The 26058-nt window shown below is 37.3% G+C and overlaps 2 protein-coding genes across 2 annotated transcripts; one reads left to right on the forward strand and one right to left on the reverse strand.

Moving 5' to 3' along the window:
• Window positions 1–18195: 18195 nt before the first annotated feature.
• On the forward strand, window positions 18196–19939 carry LOC146920772 (uncharacterized). Its single transcript, XM_085714216.1, has one exon. It carries the CDS (start codon window positions 18470–18472, stop codon window positions 19739–19741), a length of 1272 nt encoding a protein of 423 aa, XP_085570342.1. The 5' UTR covers window positions 18196–18469; the 3' UTR covers window positions 19742–19939.
• Window positions 19940–21410: 1471 nt separating this feature from the next.
• Window positions 21411–25491, reverse strand: LOC146920773 (uncharacterized). Its single transcript, XM_085714217.1, has 8 exons — window positions 24747–25491; window positions 24158–24275; window positions 23897–24004; window positions 23561–23706; window positions 23131–23460; window positions 22932–23054; window positions 22070–22634; window positions 21411–21984 (listed from the first exon to the last, which is right to left on the reverse strand). The coding sequence occupies exons 1-8, from the start codon at window positions 25203–25205 to the stop codon at window positions 21686–21688; spliced, it is 2148 nt and encodes a 715-aa protein (XP_085570343.1). The 5' UTR covers window positions 25206–25491; the 3' UTR covers window positions 21411–21685.
• Window positions 25492–26058: the final 567 nt, after the last annotated feature.

Below are 26058 nucleotides of genomic sequence, written 5' to 3' on the forward strand. Positions count from 1 at the left end.
CCTTTCCCTTTTCCGAATTTGTTCATATAGAGAGAGATGGAGCAAAACGTTGGACTGAGAGGGAGAGTAGAGGATAAACTTGATTGTAGGAAGGAAGAAGAAGGAGTATTACGTGTTCTTTTCTTCAGCAAGGGAACATAAGCTTCCTTCAATTTTTGCTTGACCCATACCCATATTCAACCCGCTCCAAGATCCATGAAACCCAAGCCCAACTGGTTTATTTTCTGTTGTGTATCCTGATGTGCTACTCACACCCCCCTTCTCTGTGTGTTCTTGGTGATTTCTCGCTGTTTGCACCCCCCACATGTTTCAAAATCTTTGATAAAATTCCTAAAAAATTTACATGTATCCTTGATCATTTTCTTGACATTTTTTTGGTGTTTTTATGTGTTAAATCTTGATTAAAAAATAGGTAGTATTTTCTTGTTAAAAGTTTACCATTTTTTTGTTAAAAATTGTGAAATTTTATATGTGTTCGTGTCTAAAAATTCTCTAAAAACTCCAAAAATTTTCATGCATGTTTCTTGATAGTTTTGTGGTATTATTGTGATAATTGTTGCATGTTAAAGGTTGACAAAAATAATGTGGTTAATTTTCTTACTATTTTGTGATATTTTGTGCTAAAAATTGATGAAAATTTGCTTAATTCCAATCCCAATCCTTGATAAATGTTTGTGGTTCATGATGGATGATTTTATGAGGTTTTTTACTACTGTTTGAATGTGTTTTTTACTGAACATGTGCATGTGATGATTGGTTGCTTGCTCGGCAAGTTTTGTTTTGTGAATAAATGGTGCAAATAGGTCTAAATTCACATAAAAATGCAAAGTTTACAATGACACTTGGATCCTCATTTTAAAACCTGGATTTTTATGCCTTGAAAGTATGTTGAATTGTGAGGATTATAGGTCATACTCAAGCCTTGCATTGGTGATGAGATTTTAGGCCTATTTCACATTGTTTTTGCTTGTTTTTTTTATAATTTTCATTACTTTTGTTATGATAGTTTTGACTTGCTTTATATCTTGTGCTACTAACCATTTGTTCATTGTTTCATACATCATGAGCATTCCATACTCCATATTCACCTCTATTTCTTTCTTGCAACTTAATTTGTACCAAAAATTAGAATGTAAAAATTAGGAATTTTTGTAATATTTTTCTTATGCAATTTTAATTTCTTGGCAAAGAGGCCATAGGATGTATCTAGGGCGTGATGTAAAGGACAATGGACTCTAATGATGTACACCGACACAAGCACCGACACATGCACACACATCACTTTAGGTATATAGCTAGAATATGCATGTTTAGATGTATGTTTAGGATTGTATGTTTAGATGAATGCCTAGGATTCATACTTAGAAAAAACCAATTTTCCAAATAAATGTGAACAAATTCACACAAAGCTTTTCCAAATAAACCTTGGGATCCAATATCCCATTGTATTTTCTTTTCCATTTTCTTAATCAAATTTCAATGAAAATAATCAAACTTTGACTTCTTTTGCAATTCACTAATTCAACCTCACTATTTCCTAATCTCATGCCCTTGAGGCCTCTTTCTATTCTTCAAAATCCATTTTCAAACTTAAAATCAACCAATAAAAATCCAAAAACATTCTCCTCCCTCCAATTCTTCACTTAGTAACTTTTAGGTGTAAATAACATTTTCAAACAGCATTTAAAAATAAAGCGCGCGCGTAGAAATTAAAGACGGTTCCTATAGGTTACTATAGTCGTTATGGGTGCCTAACACCTTCCCGTAGCGAAAACAACTCCCGGACCTCGATTCTCAAGGGTTTTGCTTACTTTTTCCCTTCCCAAGAAAAAATAAGATATCACCGGTTAAAAAGGTTCAAACGTAATCAATGTTTGACACCCGGAAACCAAGATAAAACAGCTGGCGACTTCACTGGGGATATTCGAGAGTTACGCCTAGTTTTTATTTCCGCGTTTGCGCTTGTATTTTTACTTGCTTCTTTTACTTGCTTCCTTATGTGAATAAATGTTTAATTTCTTGCAAACGTGTGGGGTGAGAATATCAAAAGTCCTGCACCCGGGCTGAGTGAACTTAGGATTTAGGGGGGATATAATCGACAATTCATTCCGGGGGTTGCCTCGTGTTTTGGATTATGCGATCAATCCCACATAGCTGAGGCATTTTGGGGGGTGATGTTGTCGGCGCGAGTTGTCGCGTTTAGGCACTTTGCTTCTAATTGTTCTATGACGCTATGAACCGTAGATAACCAAACCCATCCATGGCCATTTTCTAGGATGTAGTGCGGAGGCTAAACCGGGTGTTGTCTCGAGTTTTAGTCGTCACGCGATACTACACTCAAGTTAGACCTTCCACGTATAATCATGGAGCGAGTGTTGTCTCGTGACACCGTGATATACGTCGGAGAGGTTGCAACTTGGGAACCTTTTTTAGAACCCGGTTACTATTATCCTAAAGCCCTAGTTTCACCGGACACCGTGTCCACCCATGACTCCTCGACTTTGAACTTCAACCCACCATGTTTTCTCCGAACTTGAACATAATCATGCATTCATGCATACATGCATACATGCATAAACTTTTTTCCATGCATTTATCGGAGGACTTAGACAAGTCATCTTTTGAACATCACGGATGTGAACACCAAGTGATACCATCTCGACTAAACTTCTAATTTTGCTCAAGATCTTCAAATAAAACCGTGTTTCTCCGTGATGTTCACAACCACTTTGACAAGTCTTCTGACAAAAAAAAAAAAAGAGTCTTTTTGCATTTGCATATCATGCATCATATGCATCATTCATCGGTCACAAATGGCTTCCCGTGCTCATTATCTCCTGGTTTTTCCGCCGCAGTCTGAAAGGTGGCTCGTGCTCGTAAGATTTACCAACCGGCTAGAATTCATCAAACAAGATTGTACAAGAGAAGAAACATGGCTAACCTTGAGGAAGAGAATGCCAGCCCTCGGGCCAGCCCATTAAAGAGTCTAATCTGGACAAGGTTTTGAGGCTCATCAAAAAGAGTGACTATAAGATTGTTGACCAGCTGCTGCAAACTCCGTCAAAGATATCCATCTTGTCTCTGCTCATGAGCTCAGAGGCTCACAGGAAAGTGTTGATGAAAGTACTTGAGCAAGCTTATGTTGATCATGAAGTCTCTGTGGATCAGTTCGATGGAATAGTGGGTAGCATCACCGCTTGCAATAGCCTGGGATTCGGTGACGATGAACTCCCCGAAGCAGGGAAGCACCACAACTTGGCTCTACATATCTCAGTACACTGTGGATCTGATATGGTATCCAACGTGTTGGCGGACACTGGATCATCGTTGAATGTAATGCCTGAGTCCACACTAAGGCAATTAAGTCATCATGGAATTTCCCTAAGGGGTAGCAGCTATCTGGTTAAGGCTCTTGACGGATCTCGCAAAGATGTTCTTGGGGAAGTAGACTTGCCAATTACCATTGGTCCTGAGACATTTCAGATTACTTTCCAGGTCATGGACATCAATGCTTCTTATAGTCGTCTCCTCGGAAGACCGTGGATTCACGACACTGGAGCAGTAACTTCTACTTTGCATCAGAAGCTCAAGTTCATGAGGAATGGTAAGATTGTCACTGTGCATGGTGAGGAAGCATATCTAGTTAGCCAGGTATCATCGTTCTCTTGTGTTGAAGCAGGGTCCGCTGAAGGGACGTCGTTTCAAGGATTGACTGTTGAGGGTGCAGAACCCCGGAGGGCTGGTGCTAGCATGGCCTCACTGAAAGATGCCCAGAAGGCTGTTCAAGCAGGGCAAGCTGCTGGCTGGGGCAAGGTAATTCAGATCTTAGAAAACAAGCGTAAAGAGGGCCTTGGATTCTCCCCGACATCTGCTGTTTCAAAGGGAACCTTTTACAGTGCTGGGTTCATCAATGCCATTGCTGAAGACGCTGCTGGAAGTGGTCACGTGCCTGCATTTGTTATACCAGGAGGCACTGTGAGAAATTGGGAAGCCATTGATGTTCCTTTAGTCATGCATGCTTCCATGTAATGTGTTTTGTTGCTCATGTCTTTTGTTTTCAAAATAACAATCCTTTCGCTCTGCCCAAGGCGAAAGTGATATCATTGTAAGGGCGTGTTTGTTTCGGCATTGCCGTTATCAATAAAAGTTGTCGTTTTTCTCACGACTCTTTGTTTTTTTACTTTTTAGTGCCTTTTTCTTGGAAATAATGGTAATGCCAGAAAAAACCAAAACATCTGTATTTTTCTTATTAATTTCAAAAATCTGCATAAAAAACTTTTTCTAAAATCATCCCAATCATATTATGCAGATTGAACCATAATAAACCCGTTGAACACAATGACCCTATGGTTCCTCCAAATTTTGAATTCCCTGTATATGAAGCTGAAGATGAGGATGATGATGAAGAGATACCGTATGAGATCACTCGACTGCTTGAGCAAGAAAGAAGAGCCATTCAGCCTCACCAGGAAGAGATTGAACTCATCAACCTGGGTACTGAAGAGAACAAGCGAGAGATCAAGATTGGTGCTGCACTTGAGCCAGAGGTGAAAAAGAAGATCATCCAGCTTCTCCATGATTATCCAGATGTCTTTGCATGGTCCTATGAAGATATGCCGGGACTAGATCCCAAGATTGTGGAACATCGGATACCGACAAGGCCTGAATGTCCTCCTGTCAAACAGAAATTGAGAAGGTCTCGTCCAGACATGGCTCTTAAGATCAAGGCTGAAGTACAAAAGCAAATTGATGCAGGTTTCCTCATGACAGCTGAATACCCTGAGTGGATTGCCAACATCGTACCAGTACCAAAGAAAGATGGGAAAGTTCGAATGTGTGTTGATTACAGAGATCTGAATAAAGCCAGTCCAAAAGATAACTTCCCATTACCTCATATTGATGTGCTTGTTGACAGTACTGCTCAATCCAAAGTATTCTCCTTCATGGATGGTTTCTCTGGTTATAATCAGATACGGATGTCTCCTGAAGATAGAGAAAAGACGTCCTTCATCACTCCATGGGGAACGTTCTGTTACAAAGTGATGCCGTTCGGCTTGATAAACGCTGGTGCTACCTATCAAAGGGGTATGACCACTCTGTTTCATGATATGATTCACAAAGAGATTGAAGTATATGTTGATGATATGATTGTAAAGTCAAGTGATGAAGAGCAGCATGTTGTGCATTTGAAAAAGATGTTTGAAAGATTAAGAAAGTACAAGCTGCGGTTGAATCCTAACAAATGCACATTCGGTGTACGATCTGGAAAGTTGCTAGGCTTCATTGTCAGCCAGAGAGGCATTGAAGTTGATCCTGACAAAGTCCGAGCCATCAGAGAGATGCCGGCCCCTCAAACTGAGAAGCAAGTCAGAGGTTTCCTCGGGCGTCTGAACTATATTTCAAGATTTATATCTCACATGACTACTACCTGTGGACCAATTTTCAAATTGCTCAGAAAGAATCAGCCTGTTGTATGGAATGATGAATGCCAGGAAGCTTTTGATAGCATTAAAGAATACCTGTTGGAACCACCTATCCTTGTCCCACCAGTGGAAGGAAGGCCTTTGATTATGTATCTGTCAGTGTTAGATGATTCAGTGGGCTGTGTTCTCGGGCAGCAAGATGAGACTGGTAAGAAAGAGCATGCTATCTACTATCTGAGCAAGAAGTTCACTGACTGTGAGACTCGGTATACAATGCTTGAAAAGACCTGTTGTGCTTTAACCTGGGCTGCCAAACGCCTGCGTCATTATATGATGAATCATACAACTTGGTTGATATCCCGAATGGATCCAATCAAGTACATCTTTGAAAAGCCCGCTGTTACTGGAAAGATTGCGCGTTGGCAAATGTTGTTGTCTGAATATGATATTGTGTACAAAGCTCAGAAAGCAATCAAAGGAAGTGTCCTTGCTGAGCATCTTGCTTGTCAACCTCTTGATGATTACCAGCCAATTAAATTTGATTTCCCTGATAAAGAGATTATGTATTTGAAAGCGAAAGACTGTGAAGAGCCACTGATCAATGAAGGGCCGGACCCCAATAGCAAGTGGGGATTGGTGTTTGATGGTGCTGTTAATGCTTATGGTAAAGGGATTGGAGCCATCATTGTAACTCCACAGGGGCACCACATTCCTTTCACCGCTCGAATAACTTTTGAATGCACAAACAACATAGCTGAGTATGAAGCATGCATCTTGGGTATTGAAGAAGCTCTTGACCTGAGAATCAAACACCTTGACATCTATGGAGATTCTGCACTTGTTATTAATCAGATAAAGGGTGAATGGGAGACTCATCATGAGAGGCTGATCCCATACCGTGACTATGCAAGACGTCTGTTGACATACTTTACCAAGGTCGAGCTACACCATATCCCTCGGGATGAAAATCAGATGGCTGATGCCCTTGCTACTTTGTCTTCTATGTTTCGTGTCAATCACTGGAATGATGTGCCTGTAATCAAAGTGCAGCGTCTTGATAGACCCGCTCATGTGTTTACTATTGAAAATATGCCAGATCAAGCTGATGAGGTTGTGAATGATAAAAAGCCTTGGTATTACAACATCAAACAATTCTTGCAGAATCGCGAATATCCACCTGGTGCTTCCAACAGGGATAAAAAGACTTTGAGACGATGGGCTAGCAAATTCCTTCTGGACGGAGAAATCCTATACAAGAGGAACTATGACATGGTCTTGTTGAGATGTGTTGATGAACAAGAAGCTGAGAAATTGATGCATGATGTACATGACGGTACCTTTGGGACCCATGCTTCGGGCCATACCATGTCAAGAAAACTGTTAAGAGCCGGCTATTACTGGATAACTATGGAGCGTGACTGCCACAAACATGCCAAGAGATGTCACAAATGTCAAATCTATGCTGACAAGATCCATGTGCCTCCACATGCTCTCAATGTTATATCTTCCCCATGGCCTTTCTCTATGTGGGGCATTGACATGATCGGAAGAATTGAGCCAAAAGCATCCAATGGACATCGTTTCATTCTAGTGGCAATTGACTATTTCACCAAGTGGGTTGAAGCTGCCTCTTATGCAAATGTGACCAAGCAAGTGGTTGTCAAGTTTATCAAGAATAACATCATCTGTCGATATGGTGTTCCCAACAAGATCATCACTGACAATGGTTCCAATCTGAACAATAGCATGATGCAAGCTTTATGTGAAGAATTCAAGATTGAACATCACAACTCTTCTCCGTATAGACCTCAGATGAATGGTGCAGTTGAGGCCGCTAACAAGAACATCAAGAAGATTGTTCAGAAGATGGTCACTACTTACAAAGACTGGCATGAAATGCTACCTTTTGCCTTGCATGGTTACCGTACTACAGTGCGCAGCTCAACCGGGGCAACCCCTTTCTCTCTGGTATATGGTATGGAAGCAGTTCTCCCTCTGGAAGTGGAGATTCCATCTCTCCGAGTGATCATGGAAGCAAAATTAACTGAGGCTGAGTGGTGTCAAAGTCGGTATGATCAATTAAATCTGATTGAAGAGAAACGTATGAATGCTTTGGCTCATGGACAGTTGTATCAAGTTCGAATGAAGAATGCTTTCGACAAGAAAGTCCGACCTCGAGAATTCAAGGAAGGCGAACTTGTATTGAAAAGAAGAATAAGTCAGCAACCCGACCCAAGGGGCAAGTGGACACCTAACTATGAAGGTCCTTATGTTGTCAAGAAGGCTTTCTCTGGTGGTGCTTTGATTCTTACACACATGGATGGTGTTGAACTCCCAAATCCTGTTAATGCCGATATAGTCAAGAAATACTTTGTCTAGAAAGAAAAGAACAGCGTGGTAGGTCGAAAACCCGAAAGGGCGGCCTAGGCAAAAATGCGCTTCCCGGTGGATCGAAAACCCGAAAGGGCGATCCAGGCAAAAGTTAGGGACAAAAAAAAATGAATATGAAAAAGCTCGCTGAGATTGTACGCAACTCAGGCAAGAATGAGCGCCTCGATGATCCGAAAACCCGAAAGGGCGGTTCATGCAAAAATGAGGTTGACAATAAAAGACAAGTAACTATATCTGGCAAATCACCATCACCCCTTGGGGCATCTGCAACTGTCAATGGTCGTCTTCATCAAAGGCTTCTGTACTTGTGAATTCAAGATTTCTATGAAATGTAGCGGTCATCGTGTTCAATGTATCCCCAACCAATAAAATTACCATTTTCCAAGCTTTGTAAATCCGTGGAGTCATGCCTTTGGCTGATTTTCACTCTCCTACATCAATTTGAGCCTTTCTATTGTTTGAAACTCTATTTCCTTTCTACTTTCAATGCTATATACAAAACATTTTCTGTCTATTTTGATAATGTTAATGTCTGAAACAAACATTTTTGAAAATTGAAAAATCTTTTTCTGTCTATTTTGAAAGCAAACCTGAGCAATAAAATACATTTCAATGAAACATGCATGAATGAATGAATGTCAATGTCTATTTCAATACATGTTACAAGCAGGTTACTCCCCAGGATGATCTGTGGTCAATGGCAAGAATAAAAAAATAGAATGAAAATGAAAAATGAAAAATGAAAAGCTCGCTAAGTTGAAAACCCGAAAGGGCGGCCTAGGCAAAAATGAGCACCCCGCTGATTGACAACCTGTGAAGGCAAATCAGGCAAAAATGGGGCAATGAAAAGAATTTATTCCCCGGTGAATCGAAAACCCGAAAGGGCGGTTCAGGCAAAAATGGGGTTTGAAAATGAAAAATGAAAGAATGAAATATTGAAAAAGCATTGACCACAGATGCGAACATCCAATGATTACTCAGCACTGACACGCCTAGCAACGGCGACCTGTATCCAAGAACCTTCCAAGGGTCCCTCCTCTACAAGTTTATTGCCCTCAGCCATGGATTCAATACGTCTCTCAACGACGGTCTCTCCAAAGAGGTTTTCCCCTGTGAATATGTCGCAGCACGAGCCACTACGTGCCCAATCTTCCAATGTTTCGTCTGCCTTTGTGAAACTTCTCTGTCAAGTTGCAAACCAATCATGCATTTCAAGCATTCATACATGCATAATCATGCATTTTATGTGCTTATACATCCAATAATCTTGCTATATCATACATACATGTTGCATATCCAACTCTCAACTGTCAAATCCAATCCAAGTTTCGACTGTCAAAGTCAAAGTCCATTCCAATTTCAATTCCAACTGTCAAATCCAATTCAATGTCAAAACTGTCAAATTCGAAGCAATATCCAATTTCGATGTCAAACTGTCAAATTCGAAGCAATTTCCAATCTCAATTTCAAATCATGTCAAATGTCAAATTCGAAGCAATCTCAATTCCAATCATGTCAGCTGTCAAATTCGAAGCAATGTCAAATTCCAATTTCAATTCCAATTTCAATGTCAAATATCCAATGTCAAATGTCAAATGTCAATATCAATGTCAATGTCAAATGTCAATGTTAAATGTCAATGTCAAATGTCAATATCCAATGCCAATGTTAAATGTCAATGTCAAATGTCAATGTCAAATGTCAATGTCAATTTCAATTGCCAAGCCAATGTCAATGTTAATGTCAATGTCAATGTCAATGTTAATGTCAAATGCCAATGTCAATGTCAATGTTAATGTCAAATGCCAATGCCAATGTCAATGTCAATGTCAATGTTAATGTCAAATGCTAATGTCAATGTCAATGTCAATGTTAATGTCAAATGCCAATGCCAATGTCAATGTCAATGTCAATGTTAATGTCAAATGCCAATGCCAATGTCAATGTCAATGTCAATGTTAATGTCAAATGCTAATGTCAATGTCAATGTCAATGTTAATGTCAAATGCCAATGCCAATGTCAATGTCAATGTCAATGTTAATGTCAATGTCAATGTCAATGCCAATGTCAAATGTCAATGTCAATGCCAATGTCAAATGTCAAATGTCAATGTCAATGTCAAATGCCAATGTCAATGTCAATGTCAATGTCAATGCCAATGTCAAATGTCAAATGTCAATGTTAATGTCAAATGCCAATGCCAATGTCAATGTCAATGTCAATTTCAATTGCCAAGCCAATGTCAATGTCAATGTCAATGTCAATTTCAACTTTCAATTCAGTTCAAATCAATGTCAATTTACTCTCAATTTACTCTTGGGCCAACAAAAATGGTCATGTCTATTTGCAAATCAGGTCAATGACAATTTACCCTCAATTGGTATCTTGTTAAACCAGACTCTCAATTTGTATCTTGTTACTGGTCAAGTACCAGGTTCGATCCAAAAAGAACCACTTGTACCTGCTTATACCTATGCTTCCGGACAAACGACAAGTTCAATCTGAAGAACAGTCTGTACCCAGCTTATGCTTTGTTATCGGTCAGACGGCAAGTTCAATCTGAAGAACAGTTTGTACCCAGCTTATGTTTTGTTATCGGTCAAACGGCAAGTTCGATAGAACAGTTTGTACCCAGCTTATGCTTTGTTACCGGTCAAACGGCAAGTTCGATCTAAAAGAACAGTTTGCACCCTCCCACATGACGTGGTGATAATCCAACAAGCAAGTTCGATCCAAAGAACAGCTTGTATCAACCCTTTTGTCTATAGCTCCAGCCAAACGGCCAGTTCGATCCGAAGAACAGTTTGTGTCTGTCTATCTGCTTGTATTTTCAATCAAGTGTCAAGTTCGATCCAAAGAACAGCTTGTATCTGCCTATATGTCTATGTTTCCGATCAAGTGTCAAATTCGATCCAAAGAATAGCTTGTATCTGCCTATATGTCTATGTTTCCGGTCAAGTGCCAAGTTCGATCCCAAGAACAACTTGTACCCATCTCTTGTTTGTATCTCTCGGTCAAGTGGCAAGTTCGATCCAAAGAACAGCTTGTACCCGTCTATTTGTTGCCCGTTCTTTCTACCTTGATGTCTATAAATCCCTTGGTGGTGTGACACAGCCCGTAGATTCCGGTTCGTTTGTCTTGCATTCATAAATGAAATGTTGCATGGCATTCATGTTTTTGAAAATCTGAAAGCGTATTTTTATGTCCAAAAGCAGTGCAAATGTTAATATTTAAGTATCTTCGTCCCGTCAAATCAAAGACTTCGTCTCTTGACTCCCCGGACAAAGAAACTTAAATAGGGGCAGCTGTTATACCCTAATTTTGGATCTAAAAATACTTGTTCAATTCTTCTTTTCTTGCATTATAAGTCATTTGATATGTCTCTGATCAATTGCATCTTTCTCTGCATTTTATTTCAATGTTACTTGCAAAATTCATGTAAAAGGGTATTTTAGTCATTTCCTGCATTCAATTCATTTTAATCCTTGAAATTTGTTTGAGTCTTTTAAATTGGTTTGTATAAGTCCTTGTTTCAATCTCATGTCAAAATTCATTTCAAAAAATATCAGTTGAGTCATTTTCTAGTCAGTTTAGCCCCTAGGGGCATTTTAGTCATTTCCTATGTCAAAATCTATTTCAATCTTTAAAAATTTGTTTGAGTCCTTTCAAATAGTTTGAATAAGTCTTCATTTCAATTCTATGTCAAAATCCATTTTAAAATTGCATTTGAAGTCATTTTTGAGTCAGTTTTGCCCCTAGGGGCATTTTGGTCTTTTCATATGTCAAAACTCTGGTTAAATTCTAAAAATTTGTCTCTGAGTCTTTTAATTTGTTTGAATAAACTCTTGCTTTAATCCCTTGTTAAAAATCATTTTTTAAATTGCATTTGAGTCGTTTCGAGTCATTTTAGTCCCTAGGGGCGTTTTGGTCATTTCACATAATATTTCTGATTCGTTTTAATCTGCTTTGTTGTTTTTAATCGTCTCATTTTACGTTAATTTTCAATTTACTTTTTCAATTCAATTTTAGTTTTAATTTTCATTTTAGTCCGCGCACTTTTGTTATTTACGTTTTAATCCCTTTTAAGTTTGTTAGAGTCCAAGTGCCATGTGTCCAAATGTTATTGGTTCTTAAGAGTTTGTTAGAGTCCAAGTCCATGTGGCATTTCCTCATTGGTCCAAGCATTCCTTTCATCCCCTATATAAGTCAAAGTCATGGTCAAAATAACACAATGAATCATTTTTCACAAAAACTCAAAAAATCACAAAATCATTTTAATTATTTCCTCTCAATTTTTTCCCTCTCTTCTAACCAACTTTCCACCACCCTAACAAACTTTCTCCACCACTCTAACCACCATAACCAACTTCCACCACCACCTTCAACAACCCTAACCACCAAAACCACCTTCAATCTTCATCTTCAACCTCCATAACCACCACAAAAACCTCCATAACCACCACTTTCTCCATCCCTAATCCATCTTTTCTTCTTCTTTTTCTTCAACAATTCTTCATTCAATCCTTCCAATAACTTCATTCCTTTATTTAATCTTCAAACAATTCAGAATCGGTTCACCTCAATCCATCAACAACACACCACGTTTTCAATCACAAAATCCAAGCCATTTTGATCATGAATCAAACTCATCATCATTGAAGTACCATTAACGAAGCTAGCTGGACCGTACAAGGCAAGAAGTGATCGAATCTTCCAGCCTCAAAGCTTCAGATCATGAACAGAGGAGGGAGATAGAACCGAAGCCCCAAGCCGCGAACAGCAACATTTTCCGGTAACGGCGAAGCTACGAAGAGCATATCGAAACGGAAAGGAGCCGAACCAAATCTATATCGAACAAGAACCAAAAACGTGAGCAATGAGCAGTTCGGAACAGCACCAGCTTCTTTCGAATCATACCTGCACCGTCGAAGGATTGAAGGAGAGGTAATAACGTTTTCTTTGTTATAATTGTTTGTCTTTGAAATCAAAAATTTGAGAACGAATTCATGGATCCACGTCGTTGCTCTCTCCCTCTTTGATTTTCGTTTCTTTTGATTTGGAACAAGGGAAGAAAAGGATATAAAAAATTGTAAAGAATCAAAACCGGAACAAAGAGTTTCTCCGGCACCGGAAACCGTCACCGGTAGCCGCGTCGGAGTTGTTTAAACTCACCGGAGAAGATGAATCTTCATCCTCTACCTTTCCCTTTTCCGAATTTGTTCATATAGAGAGAGATGGAGCAAAACGTTGGACTGAGAGGGAGAGTAGAGGATAAACTTGATTGTAGGAAGGAAGAAGAAGGAGTATTACGTGTTCTTTTCTTCAGCAAGGGAACATAAGCTTCCTTCAATTTTTGCTTGACCCATACCCATATTCAACCCGCTCCAAGATCCATGAAACCCAAGCCCAACTGGTTTATTTTCTGTTGTGTATCCTGATGTGCTACTCACACCCCCCTTCTCTGTGTGTTCTTGGTGATTTCTCGCTGTTTGCACCCCCCACATGTTTCAAAATCTTTGATAAAATTCCTAAAAAATTTACATGTATCCTTGATCATTTTCTTGACATTTTTTTGGTGTTTTTATGTGTTAAATCTTGATTAAAAAATAGGTAGTATTTTCTTGTTAAAAGTTTACCATTTTTTTGTTAAAAATTGTGAAATTTTATATGTGTTCGTGTCTAAAAATTCTCTAAAAACTCCAAAAATTTTCATGCATGTTTCTTGATAGTTTTGTGGTATTATTGTGATAATTGTTGCATGTTAAAGGTTGACAAAAATAATGTGGTTAATTTTCTTACTATTTTGTGATATTTTGTGCTAAAAATTGATGAAAATTTGCTTAATTCCAATCCCAATCCTTGATAAATGTTTGTGGTTCATGATGGATGATTTTATGAGGTTTTTTACTACTGTTTGAATGTGTTTTTTACTGAACATGTGCATGTGATGATTGGTTGCTTGCTCGGCAAGTTTTGTTTTGTGAATAAATGGTGCAAATAGGTCTAAATTCACATAAAAATGCAAAGTTTACAATGACACTTGGATCCTCATTTTAAAACCTGGATTTTTATGCCTTGAAAGTATGTTGAATTGTGAGGATTATAGGTCATACTCAAGCCTTGCATTGGTGATGAGATTTTAGGCCTATTTCACATTGTTTTTGCTTGTTTTTTTTATAATTTTCATTACTTTTGTTATGATAGTTTTGACTTGCTTTATATCTTGTGCTACTAACCATTTGTTCATTGTTTCATACATCATGAGCATTCCATACTCCATATTCACCTCTATTTCTTTCTTGCAACTTAATTTGTACCAAAAATTAGAATGTAAAAATTAGGAATTTTTGTAATATTTTTCTTATGCAATTTTAATTTCTTGGCAAAGAGGCCATAGGATGTATCTAGGGCGTGATGTAAAGGACAATGGACTCTAATGATGTACACCGACACAAGCACCGACACATGCACACACATCACTTTAGGTATATAGCTAGAATATGCATGTTTAGATGTATGTTTAGGATTGTATGTTTAGATGAATGCCTAGGATTCATACTTAGAAAAAACCAATTTTCCAAATAAATGTGAACAAATTCACACAAAGCTTTTCCAAATAAACCTTGGGATCCAATATCCCATTGTATTTTCTTTTCCATTTTCTTAATCAAATTTCAATGAAAATAATCAAACTTTGACTTCTTTTGCAATTCACTAATTCAACCTCACTATTTCCTAATCTCATGCCCTTGAGGCCTCTTTCTATTCTTCAAAATCCATTTTCAAACTTAAAATCAACCAATAAAAATCCAAAAACATTCTCCTCCCTCCAATTCTTCACTTAGTAACTTTTAGGTGTAAATAACATTTTCAAACAGCATTTAAAAATAAAGCGCGCGCGTAGAAATTAAAGACGGTTCCTATAGGTTACTATAGTCGTTATGGGTGCCTAACACCTTCCCGTAGCGAAAACAACTCCCGGACCTCGATTCTCAAGGGTTTTGCTTACTTTTTCCCTTCCCAAGAAAAAATAAGATATCACCGGTTAAAAAGGTTCAAACGTAATCAATGTTTGACACCCGGAAACCAAGATAAAACACTCATCACTGCACAAATTCCAAAATTAATGATTAAAACCTGGATTAAAACCATCAGGACCAGGAAATTTGTCAGGATGGATAGAGACCATCGTCGCACAAAATTCCTCTTTGGTAAAAAGGTGTCATTAAAAGCACGTTGTCATCACTCGTAACTGTGGTGCAAATAACACTAATAACAGGGGCAGCCACGCTGTTTTGCTCATGAAATAAATCAATAAAATATTTTTTTTGCAATAGAGCTCATAGTATGATTGTCGGTTACCTTGTTACCATGATCATCCTGAAGGGAAGTGAGGCGATTTACTTTCTTCCTAGTTGAAGTTGTTGTATGAAAGAATTTAGTGTTACGATCTCCATCTCTGTACTAATTTTTTTTGCTCTCTGACGCCAATAAGCATATTGTCTTGTATTGAAAGACGATTCATCTGTTTAATTGTAGCATTGGAATTCGGAAAGTAATTGTTGGTAGTTTAGATGTTGTAAGAGACCCTGTGCAAGATGCAAAATCGTAATATTTAAATTTAAAAACAATTTTGGCCCCTAAATTTTGGTCTATATAGGATTTTAATCCTCCATTTTTTATTTTGGAAATTCAGAAATTACAACTCCCTATTTTATGGTTTGAGACATTTGGTCCAAGTGTAGAATGACATGGCAAGTCATTTGATAATGTGGTATTAGCTAAGTTGTTGTATTGGATGTCGGCCAAATTTTCTTAGTTAGCGAGAAGACTAAGTCAACTCATCAACTTGAGGTGATGAAAACAGTAAATTAAAAGGAAAATGTTAACGAGTGCCCCCGAGGCACTGGTTAAGGAAGTTAAAAGAATAAAGTAAAAGTAAAAAAAGACACTTTTTAATATTACTATATTTGATTCCTTAACCAGTGCCCGAGGCACTGGTTAACAAAACCCTAATTAAAATGGAATCACTTTAGATTAATAAATTAGTTGAGAAGTTAAAACAGTTAGGATGCAACTTCCTAATAAATCACAAACTTGCGTCAAAAAAATTAATCACAAACCGTAAATAGTATGTTTCGTTCACGTGAACTTTCAGTTGCCAGGACAATGCATAATATATGTAAGGTCTGAGGTTCGAACCTCAGACATCACAAAAAAAAAAAAAAAATCAATATGTTTCGGGGTCAGAAACCATCTTAAAATTTTTAAATCAATATGTTTTGGGGTCAGAAACCATCTTAAAATTTTTAGTCTGAATGAATTAATAAAATTGTGTCTTTTTAATTATTTGTTCTTGCATATTTTATTGCAAAAGATTAAGTACATAAACAAAGTTCTTTAAAAACATATTCTAAAACGATTTAAAAAATATATACACGTATATAAATAATTATTTTGATGCTCTTATAAAAATGGTGTTCTAGACTACCACCCCTTCAGCCCACCTTAAGGGTCACCCTACAACAAGAGTTACTAGATGCAGAATAATTGTCAAATTCTACAAAATTTTTGTTGAGAGTTACAGATATCTTACAAATAAATAAGCCTATAATACACAAACGTAGTTATGTGGCAACCTTTTCTTATTTTAGTGGGATATTATGGAATTATTTTTTAATCTGGAGCACTATCAAATTTTAAATTACCAACAAAAATCAGATATGAGAAAATTTGATGACAGCATTGTATTTATTTCATGTCGGCATGTCAACAATTTCTAAGACTCTATCAAAACAAAAAAAAAAATTATCAAAGCAATAGTGATGAGTCATTCATAAACTCAGTTTAAGACGTATCTTTTCCACTCAGTTTAAGAAGTATCATTTCCACTGTCGATAACAGAATTATGTATATTTACTTTGCTTTGGTAAAAAAAAGGGTCAAATGCCAAAAATTATGTAGATTTTTAACTTTTGAATATATAATATTTAGTATCACTAATTTTTTTTTAATCACAAATTTTATTATTAAGGAGAAAAGTGCAAAGAGTATTTGACTCACAAATGAAAAAAGTATAAGGATATTCGACTCACAAAAAACAACCCCCAATCAAGAATCAAGACAAGGAAATGGATTTGAAAATTGAAAACCACTCATAACACATACAATGCCCCCTTTTTTTCTAACTAGAAACCACCTCCAAGAGTGGATTTTATAGCCTCTATAATTTCTTCCACCTCACATCTCTTCGAATAGAAAACAACCTCATTTCTAGCCTCCCAAATCTTTCATATTATCATATTATGGTATGTCAAATAAGCGTTAACCTCCTCTGATGTTTTTTGTTTGAGGATGAATTTGTAAAGTAGTCAAAAGGAGAAATATCATTTTCGGATAAAATCACACCCGTTTGAATTCACTTAAAGATTAAGTATCAAATGCTTCCGACAAAGCTATGTCAGCAAAACAAGTTATACTCTTCAAAAGTTTAGAGACACTGCACACAATTTGGACTCATTCTTTCAACAACACCCCCTTCTAAATAAATAAAAAACAGTTTTAAAATAATCTCTGAAATAAATAAAAAATTTGGTTTAAAATAAAATCTCTAAAATAAATAAAATTGGAAAACAAAAAAAATTAAAGGTTATTTAAAAAAAAAAAAACAAATTAAAGGTTGTTATTTGGTTGAGACCTTCTTGTAAACCAAATAGCAGATTTTGACTTTTTCTTAGATTTATTATGCTTTGACAAACATAAATTTTCTGCATTTAAAATTAGATTCATTATTTTTTTGGTTACAAAATTGGAAGAATTAAAAACTTTCATTCATTATGTTTTGACAACCATAAATTTTCTGCATTTAAAAAAAAGTATCACAAAAAATCTGATTTTCTTTTCTATGTATTTTCTTTATCACACTGCATAATATTATTTTTCAATTGCTTTTTTATTTGGTTGTTGACAAAATGCCAAACAATATCTAACATTCACACTATAACTACAACGTATGGATTTGGATGAAATTTTTCAGTCCAACAATATCGGCGTTCAATTGATAACACAATATCATTTTTACTAATTAAAAACTCATTTAACTATCAGTCCATATATTTTTTTTCTAACCCTTCATAAGTACTGAGTAGGATTTTTGACCTCCACTCTAAAATATTTTGTTTTTTATCTAAGGCTAGATCCAAAATGGGCAACTTCAAGAAGGAATCAAATACGGGTTCTTTTTCCGAAACAATCCTCTCAACATCAGGTTAGGAAATTAGGTTTTCTATAAAAGGTAGTAAATTAGGTTTTAGGTATAAAGTTATTAAAATGCTTTAGGCTTTCTAGAGCTATTGCATTTGCATGCTTGGATGTGGAAGACAGCAAAAGCACACAATGTACGATTAATGGGCAATCTCTAGTGTGAGAGTGAAACTACAATATCATATAGTATCACTGCGCTTTTGCTGTGTAAGATATCTTTGTGTGTTTACATAATGGGCCACACTGTAGGGACTTCCAACTTCACTAGCCATGTGCTTCAACCACTCTTTGCTTTGAACGCGCCATGCCAATCCCTATAAATACCCTTCAACTTCTCCAATTATAAACCAAGCTCTAGTTTTGTGGGAATTCATCTTCATAGCTCAATTCCATGGCTTCTATACATAGAGTTCCCATTGTTGTTATCTTAGTACTATTAGCTTTAAGTTTATGTTCTGCTAGAAGGGCTCTACTCACTTTTGATGCCGGAGGTGGCTATGGTTTAGGCCATGGCATTGTTGGTGGAGGTCATGGAGGAGGTGGTGGTGGAGGTTCAGGTGGTGGTACTGGATATGGAGGTGGGGGAGTAGGAAATGGAGGCGGTGGTGGAGGAGGAGCCGGATATGGAGGCAACCATGGAGTTGGATATGGTGGTGGTCGTGGGAATGGTGGTGGTGGAGGTTATGGTGTTGGCGGAGAGCAAGGTAGTGGTTACGGTGGTGGTGGTGGAGCTGGAGCTGGGGGAGGCTATGGAGCTGGTGGTAGTAGTGATGGAGAACATGGCATTGGATATGGAGGAGGTGGTGGAAGTGGAGGAGGTGGTGGAGGTGGTCATGGTGCAGAAGGAGCTCAAGGAGGTGGATATGGCATTGGAGGTGGAGCTGGTATAGGCGCAGGAGGAGAGCATGGTGGTGGTTATGGTGGTGGTCAAGGAGGTGGAGCTGGTGGAGGTTATGGTAATGGTGGAGAGCATGGAGGTGGTTATGGTGGTGGTCAAGGAGGTGGAGCTGGAGCTGGAGGAGGTTATGGTGGTGGGGGAGAGCATGGTGCTTCTGGCTACGGAGGCGGTGAAGGAGGTGGGGCTGGAGGAGGTTACTCTGGTGGAGGAGAGCATGGCGCTTCTGGCTACGGAGGTGGCAAAGGAGGTGGAGCTGGAGGAGGCTATGGAGGTGGGGGAGAGCATGGTGCTTCTGGCTATGGAGGTGGTGAAGGAGGTGGAGCTGGAGGAGGCTATGGAGGTGGGGGAGAGCATGGTGCTTCTGGCTATGGAGGTGGTGAAGGAGGTGGAGCTGGAGGAGGCTATGGTGGTGGGGGAGAGCATGATGCTTCTGGCTACGGAGGCGGTGAAGGAGGTGGAGCTGGAGGAGGCTATGGTGGTGGGGGAGAGCATGGTATTGGTTATGGTGGTGGTGAAGGTGGTGGTGCTGGCGGAGGTTATGGCGCTGGTGGAGAGCATGGCATTGGTTATGGAGCAGGTGGTGGAAGTGGAGGTGGTGGTGGAGCAGGCTACGGTGGTGGAGGAGCGCATGGAGGTGGAGGTGGTGCGGGTGGAGGAGCCGGTGGTGGAGCATATGGTAGTGGTGGTGGTGGATATGGGGAAGGTGGGGCACATGGTGGTGGTGCTGGAGGTGGTGGAGGAAGTGGTGGTGGTTATGTTCCCTGAGAACTACTCTATCACACATGACACATGGAGTATATACATTGGAGTGTTCCCTTTAATGCATCAAGAATAAGTTTATGGTATTATTGATAACAAAATCATATTTATAACTATATTACAAGAGCGAGATTTCGGCACATGATTTATATGTAACATATATTCCTACAATTATTTATTGCAGTGTTGTGTAACTATTCTTAACTTTTGGCTTGCACTTATTATAATTTCATTGAAAGAAATATATTGTTGTTTTTATCATGCATGTCTCTAGTCTACTTAATAATAGGTTCCTTTAATTCCTCAGAACTGTCAACTTAGATCTATTTTACATAGCATCTCCTCGCATTAATCACACAACATGCATGAAATAACTAACATAGATCATACTTCAATTCAATTTCAATCAATGCCAAACATCAGTTCTTATTTCGATAGCCAATTAATGATGTTAAAAATGTAAATTATATATCATTTAATAGAAACAGTTAATTATCTAATGAATGTACCTATCAAACACCACCCATGATGGACAAAGAGTGACAATCTGTTCCACAACCAACCGTCTCAGAGGATAACCCATTACAAATTTCTTCTGTGGCACAACCTGCATTGCAATAATAAGCACACAAGGAAGTTTTCTAATGTGATATGATTGTAAATGGTAATGGTGAGTTTAAAATGTGATAGCAAAGTGTGAAGTTTATTTAATACCCCATGTTTTCTACAAAGATCTAAAACCGCTTGACGCTTTAGATACTTAACATCATTTTGGCACTCATTTTTCTCTTTCACTAGATGTGTATCTTCCATCTCCACCATCCAAAAAATCATTTCTTGTCTTTGAAAACACTACAAAAAGAAATAACATAATTTCACTTTCATAAACTAATTGTATTAAGTATTAGGGAAAGAAAGTTAATGCAAGTGTTACTTCTATCGTAGTGTAATCCTCATAATCATAGAATAGATGTTTGTTAAACCAATAATTGTTAATAAGATGACTAAATTAATTACACTCACAAGGAATGTTGAGCCATGGCATGACCCCAAGAATTGTGACGGCGCATGCTACGGTACGACATTGTCAAGTGCCCGTTGAAGAGGCTCTGTTGAGAACTCTGTCATTGCATCCATGACAACTACCACATGTTTGTTGGTGTCTCCTGTGCTTGTAAGGTCATGATCAGGAAGATCATTCTCATGTGACCTCTTGTCCAATGAAAAAAAAAACCTCGGCATTCTATTTTAAGAATATAGAAACAACTAACACAGAAGTGAAATTCTAGTACAAACGCTAACAAGTAATAGTAACAGCTAAAGAAGGAACTGGGAAAGGGATTTGTTGTAGTCATAATATATCCATTTATAGATCATTTCCATTGCTCAGAAAGAAATGCAGACAAAGTGCTCCACATGATCAAGAGTTGCTTAGTAATCGATGTCTTAAATGTTGCATTAAATAAAGAAAGATTATTTAGTTATTCTTGCCCGCAGATATAATCAAGGTTCAATAATCAATCTTGACAAATATCGTAATGACAATTAGTATTACATTAACCAAACTCAAGCCCCAAAGTCCACTGAAGGGAATCTACTCATCGGTTCAAACAGTTTGACATCGTAATCTACTCATGTTATTAAAGAAATAACCAATATTGGGAAGATGGGGATATGCCTTAAATCACTAGTAATATTTATCATCACCAATGCTATCATTTAAAATATTATTGTCCAAAAAAATGCTATTATTTAAAATATTGTTGTACAACATCCTTGTCCACGATTTCTATTTGTATCTGTTCTCATGCATAATGGAACAGGGTGTGCTATGTCATGACTACATACAATTTGGCTAAAGGTATTGGTTTTAACAAAAAGACCACAGATAAAGGTATTTTCACCCCAAAAAACCAAGTACACAGCCAAATGCCTAAAGTCAAAGACTATTCAATGTGAAACTCCAGCTGCCACAGGGTAGCTGCCGACGGAAGCATGGCCTGATTTCTTGCGAGCACTGCTGCTGTCTTTGTCCGACTTGGATGAATCAGTCTTTTTTCTCTTGTTTTCTGGGGAACCACCAAGTAAGTCCAAAAATGCACCTCTCCTTGAACCAGGCATATTCCTAACATATGCCCTGGCAGCTTTATTTTGAGGATTATCCGAAGACTTGCCTGATGATGATCTTTTACCACTACTTCCTTGCTTCTCTGTCTTCAAATGATCGCGTGAGATCTGGAAACTCTTACCTGACAAATCCATCTCAATGTTTATTGAACAAATTAAATCAGAGTTACATGAGAAAAGACTATCCAAAAAAGTATATTCAATCACCTGGAGTCTGAGAAGGGGGGGAGTTGGGAGGAGTTAAGGCATTGAAAACATCATTCTCTATAAAATCATTAGCTTCCAGACTGCATTTGTTTTTATCAGGAGCAACATTCTCAGCATATGAACTCCCACCAGGCTTTGCAATGCCAGTCGGGCTGGCATAATTCACAGGTAGCACTTGGGCGCTGATATCTTCCGATCCATTCAAATGAAGATTTTTCTGATTTGATGGCCCAGCATGAACTTGTTTGCGGCAAGGAGAAGCATCAATAACATCATCATTTTCAGGAAACTTGCGACTTTGTTGACAAGAATAATCAAACTTCTCAGAAAATTCTTTGGATTTACCAGCCCCACTCTTTTCAATATTTTCATTTAAAATAGAAAATGATTTATCCTGGCCATCAGTGATGTCTAAAACAGACTTGGGAGACGTGTTCATTCTACTCAGATTCAAGCATGGAATTGTAGATTCCGCAAAACTTGAAAACCAAGGTGTGCCTTGTCGGGCATAAAACAATATGTATGCTTCCTGAGACAGCACAGTCCCTTCAGATACCTTAGTTACCTGAATAATTACCAGATATTACGTGTTAAATAAATAAAAGAATGACAACTAGCCAATGCAATTATTAAATAAGCCCTAACTATATGCAAAGAAAACAATCATGAAAAAAATATACAGTTTGCAAAAACAGTAAAATGGATAGTTTCAAGCTATGAAGACTGGGCTCCTAGGAAAAAATCTTGAAGAAATAACATGTAAATACTGAACCATAAAGTTACAGTCAACTTTTATCATTAAACATGTTATATGTAAAACAATTAAATCTCATCCAAGTAGAACAAGTATAGCAGATGCTACCATTGAATCATCCAACTTATGCCATGTGTCTGGAGCAGTGCGAACAAAGCAGAAATAATGCCCAGAGTCAGATGAAGTTCCATTATGCACAACAACTGCATATAGATCATATTTCAAAGATGCCTGTCAACATAAAAAATGGGTCAGTATAAAGAATTCACAAGGGAAATGTAAGTGAAGAAATAAAATCAAAACTTACATCATTGTTTTCATTCAAAATAGTGTAAGGTTGCAAATCCAACTCCAGTGGGAAATTGATATGCTTGTCAATCTTTTCAACTGACTTCTCAACTGTCTTAAACCTCTTTAAATGGAATGCAGCAATTGAAGGTGTCTGATCCAACATAAGCTGCTTCTCCATAGACACTTCTTCATTGCAGCCCTCACATTTAATCTTAGCATCAATCTTTTCCACCATTGTGAAAGACTCCAATGCACTTGAAATAGTATCTACATTTTCTATTTCTAGACTCAGGTCAATCAATGGCTCATTAGTGTCAGAAGAGTGGCTACAGTTACAACACTGAAGCTGAAAAATAAATACAAGGAAAATACAATCGTTAGCAAACATACCATTCTGAATCAAAAAGGAGACAGAAAATCATTAACAATGTATTTCTCAATCATACCTTGCTAACCAAACTTCCTCCAAAGACTTTCTTCGCAATATTATCCTCCTCAAAATTTGAAAAACATGTCTCAAGTTTATCCAATGCACACTGCATAAACTCATGTGCATCCTCTTGCATATGTCTTCTAAAATCATTAGAAAATTCTGATACAAGTCATGGATCACAACCACCAAAAGTAAAAGAAACTAACCTTATATTAATTAAAGGTTCTATATTTTGCAGGCCAATAATATAACACTCACTACTATTTTACCAATTAATGACAGACAATTCTAAATCCTTTCATTGAAAAGATATGCAAGAAAGTTTCCATGAATATGGTATTAAGGATACGCTTCAAATTATCCACGAATATCACAGGGGAGATAACTCTTCCAGTAAACTGCAAGGACTGTTTCATCTGATAGCGGAAAGCACAGATAACACAGAACCCATTATGACCTGAAATTCCCAATCTAAAGGTCAAAATCTTCAAAAAAATAAAACAAACAAATAAACAAAAGCAAAACTATAAAATAAAAAACTTGAACTAAACACATAACTGTGACATGTGCCATATACATTTAAATCACAAAAAAAAATCCTCTTACTCACCATCATTAGGAGAATGGCAGCTCAAAAGAAGACCCTCAACTAGGGGCACAGTATGCGTGAAGCATTGCAGAATTGAATTGAGAAAGCATGTGTTACCAAGGTTGGCAAGCCCAGCTCCCTGTTGAACAAAAGATCGTCAACAAAAATTCAAAACCAAAAAGACAAAACCTATGTAGCACAAACAATTAATATTAAAGGTGTGTCTGGTGTCTAACAAGTGTCAATAGATAACACTAACACAACACAGACACAATCACTAATACAAAATCACAGGCAATCAAGATTAAATGTGTGTTTGGTGCCTAACATGTGTCAGTGGACAATAGTAACACAACCTCTGTAGCACAGACAATTTAGATCAAATATGTGTCTGGTATCTGACATGTGTCAGTCGACAACACTAACATAATTACTAATACAAAACCTATGTAGCACATACGATTCAGATCAATTGTGTGTCGGGTATTGACACGTGTAAGTGGACAACACTAACACAAAGTCTACATGTAAAAGTCGTGTCAGTGCTTCATAGCATACTAAATATATAAATAAATAAAAATTATAAAAAAAAAAAAAAAAAAACGCTTACAATCGTCAATGGCACAACTTTAGAATCAGAATCATAAACTTCATCCTTTAAGGATTCCTTAAAATCATACAACCAGTTCTCATCATCAGGAGCATAATCCGGTGGATACCAAGCTTCCGGCGGCACAGCCAAAATCCGAGTAGAATTAACTGGAACCGGAGCATACACAGCAAGATCCATTGGCCCCGGCCAAATATCTGATAAATCACCATGATCTCGCTGCGGAACATCACCGGTGTGCATCACGGACATAAACTCATCGTTGGTTAACCCCATATCCTCAGGCTCAGAAACTCCGACAACATCAACATAAACGTCAATGTCATCATCAAGATCAGCCAAAGAAATACCCAATTGAGCAGGATCTACGGTTTCAGAAATTGAACTCATCGTTGAAGATGAATTCATTTGATTCTCTTGTTGTTCTTGTTCACCACGTGGTGAATTTGAATCAGACATTGAAATTTTGAAAGTTAGGGTTTCGGAGAAGAAATAATTGAGAGAAAGAGAAGTTTAGGATTTTGAAGAAATGAAATTCTTTGTTGGTTTTAAATTAGGGTTTTGAAATGATGAAAAAAATAGAGGGAAAAATGAAAAGTTTCAAAAAGTGAAGAGGGATTTTGAAAGAAGAGGGAAAAGCTAAAAAATTGGCACCAAAATAAAAATGTCTCAGGAAAATGACATCGCGCTCTTTCTCTCTCTCTCTCTCTCTCTCTATTATCTTCTCTCGTGGATTTTGATAGATACTGTAAACTATATCTATGGTGAGTTTTTATAGGTGAAAATTATGATTATTTTATTCATTCATTTATTAATAAAATGGGGAATTTTTTATATCTGGAATTGTAATAATTTTCGAATTTTTTAAACTGGGGAATTTTTTTATTTTTTTGCAGGAAAAATGGGGAATTTTTTATCTTTGGAATTGTAATAAGTTTCAGATTTTTGAATAAAAAATTATATGGTAAATGACAACAGTTTTTTTTGGTAGAGAACAAGCTGTCAAACGAATATATATTTTTGATAAAAGGTATTCAATGTATTAAAGAATTGTTTGAATTTTTTCCAAGAAAATATATATCTTTTTAATAAAAGGTATTCAATGTATTAAAGAATTGTTTGAATTTTTTCCAAGAAAATATATATGCTGTTTATTAAAAGGGATATTATTTTGTAAATTTTTATAGTAAATACTAAATTTAGTTTTTTTGTTGAAATTATAAATTTGGTTTTCGTGAAGAGGAAGTTGAATTAAAAAGATATTATCATATTGTAAAAGAATAAAAAAAAGTATTTAGTATTTTAAGGAAAC

This window comes from Medicago sativa, chromosome 5 (genome assembly GCF_051527215.1).
Source record: "Medicago sativa cultivar Bolivia chromosome 5, Bolivia_mono, whole genome shotgun sequence".
NCBI classification, from domain to species: domain Eukaryota; kingdom Viridiplantae; phylum Streptophyta; class Magnoliopsida; order Fabales; family Fabaceae; genus Medicago; species Medicago sativa.

Coding starts and splice junctions, on each gene's coding strand:
- LOC146920772 (XM_085714216.1), top strand. CDS start 18,470: ATGGCTTCTATACATAGAGTTCCCATTGTTGTTATCTTAGTACTATTA.
- LOC146920773 (XM_085714217.1), bottom strand. CDS start 25,205: ATGTCTGATTCAAATTCACCACGTGGTGAACAAGAACAACAAGAGAAT. Junction 24,276..24,746: donor AAGTTGTGCCATTGACGATT/GTAAGCGTTTTT, acceptor TTTGTTCAACAG/GGAGCTGGGCTTGCCAACCT. Junction 23,461..23,560: donor GAGGAAGTTTGGTTAGCAAG/GTATGATTGAGA, acceptor TTTATTTTTCAG/CTTCAGTGTTGTAACTGTAG.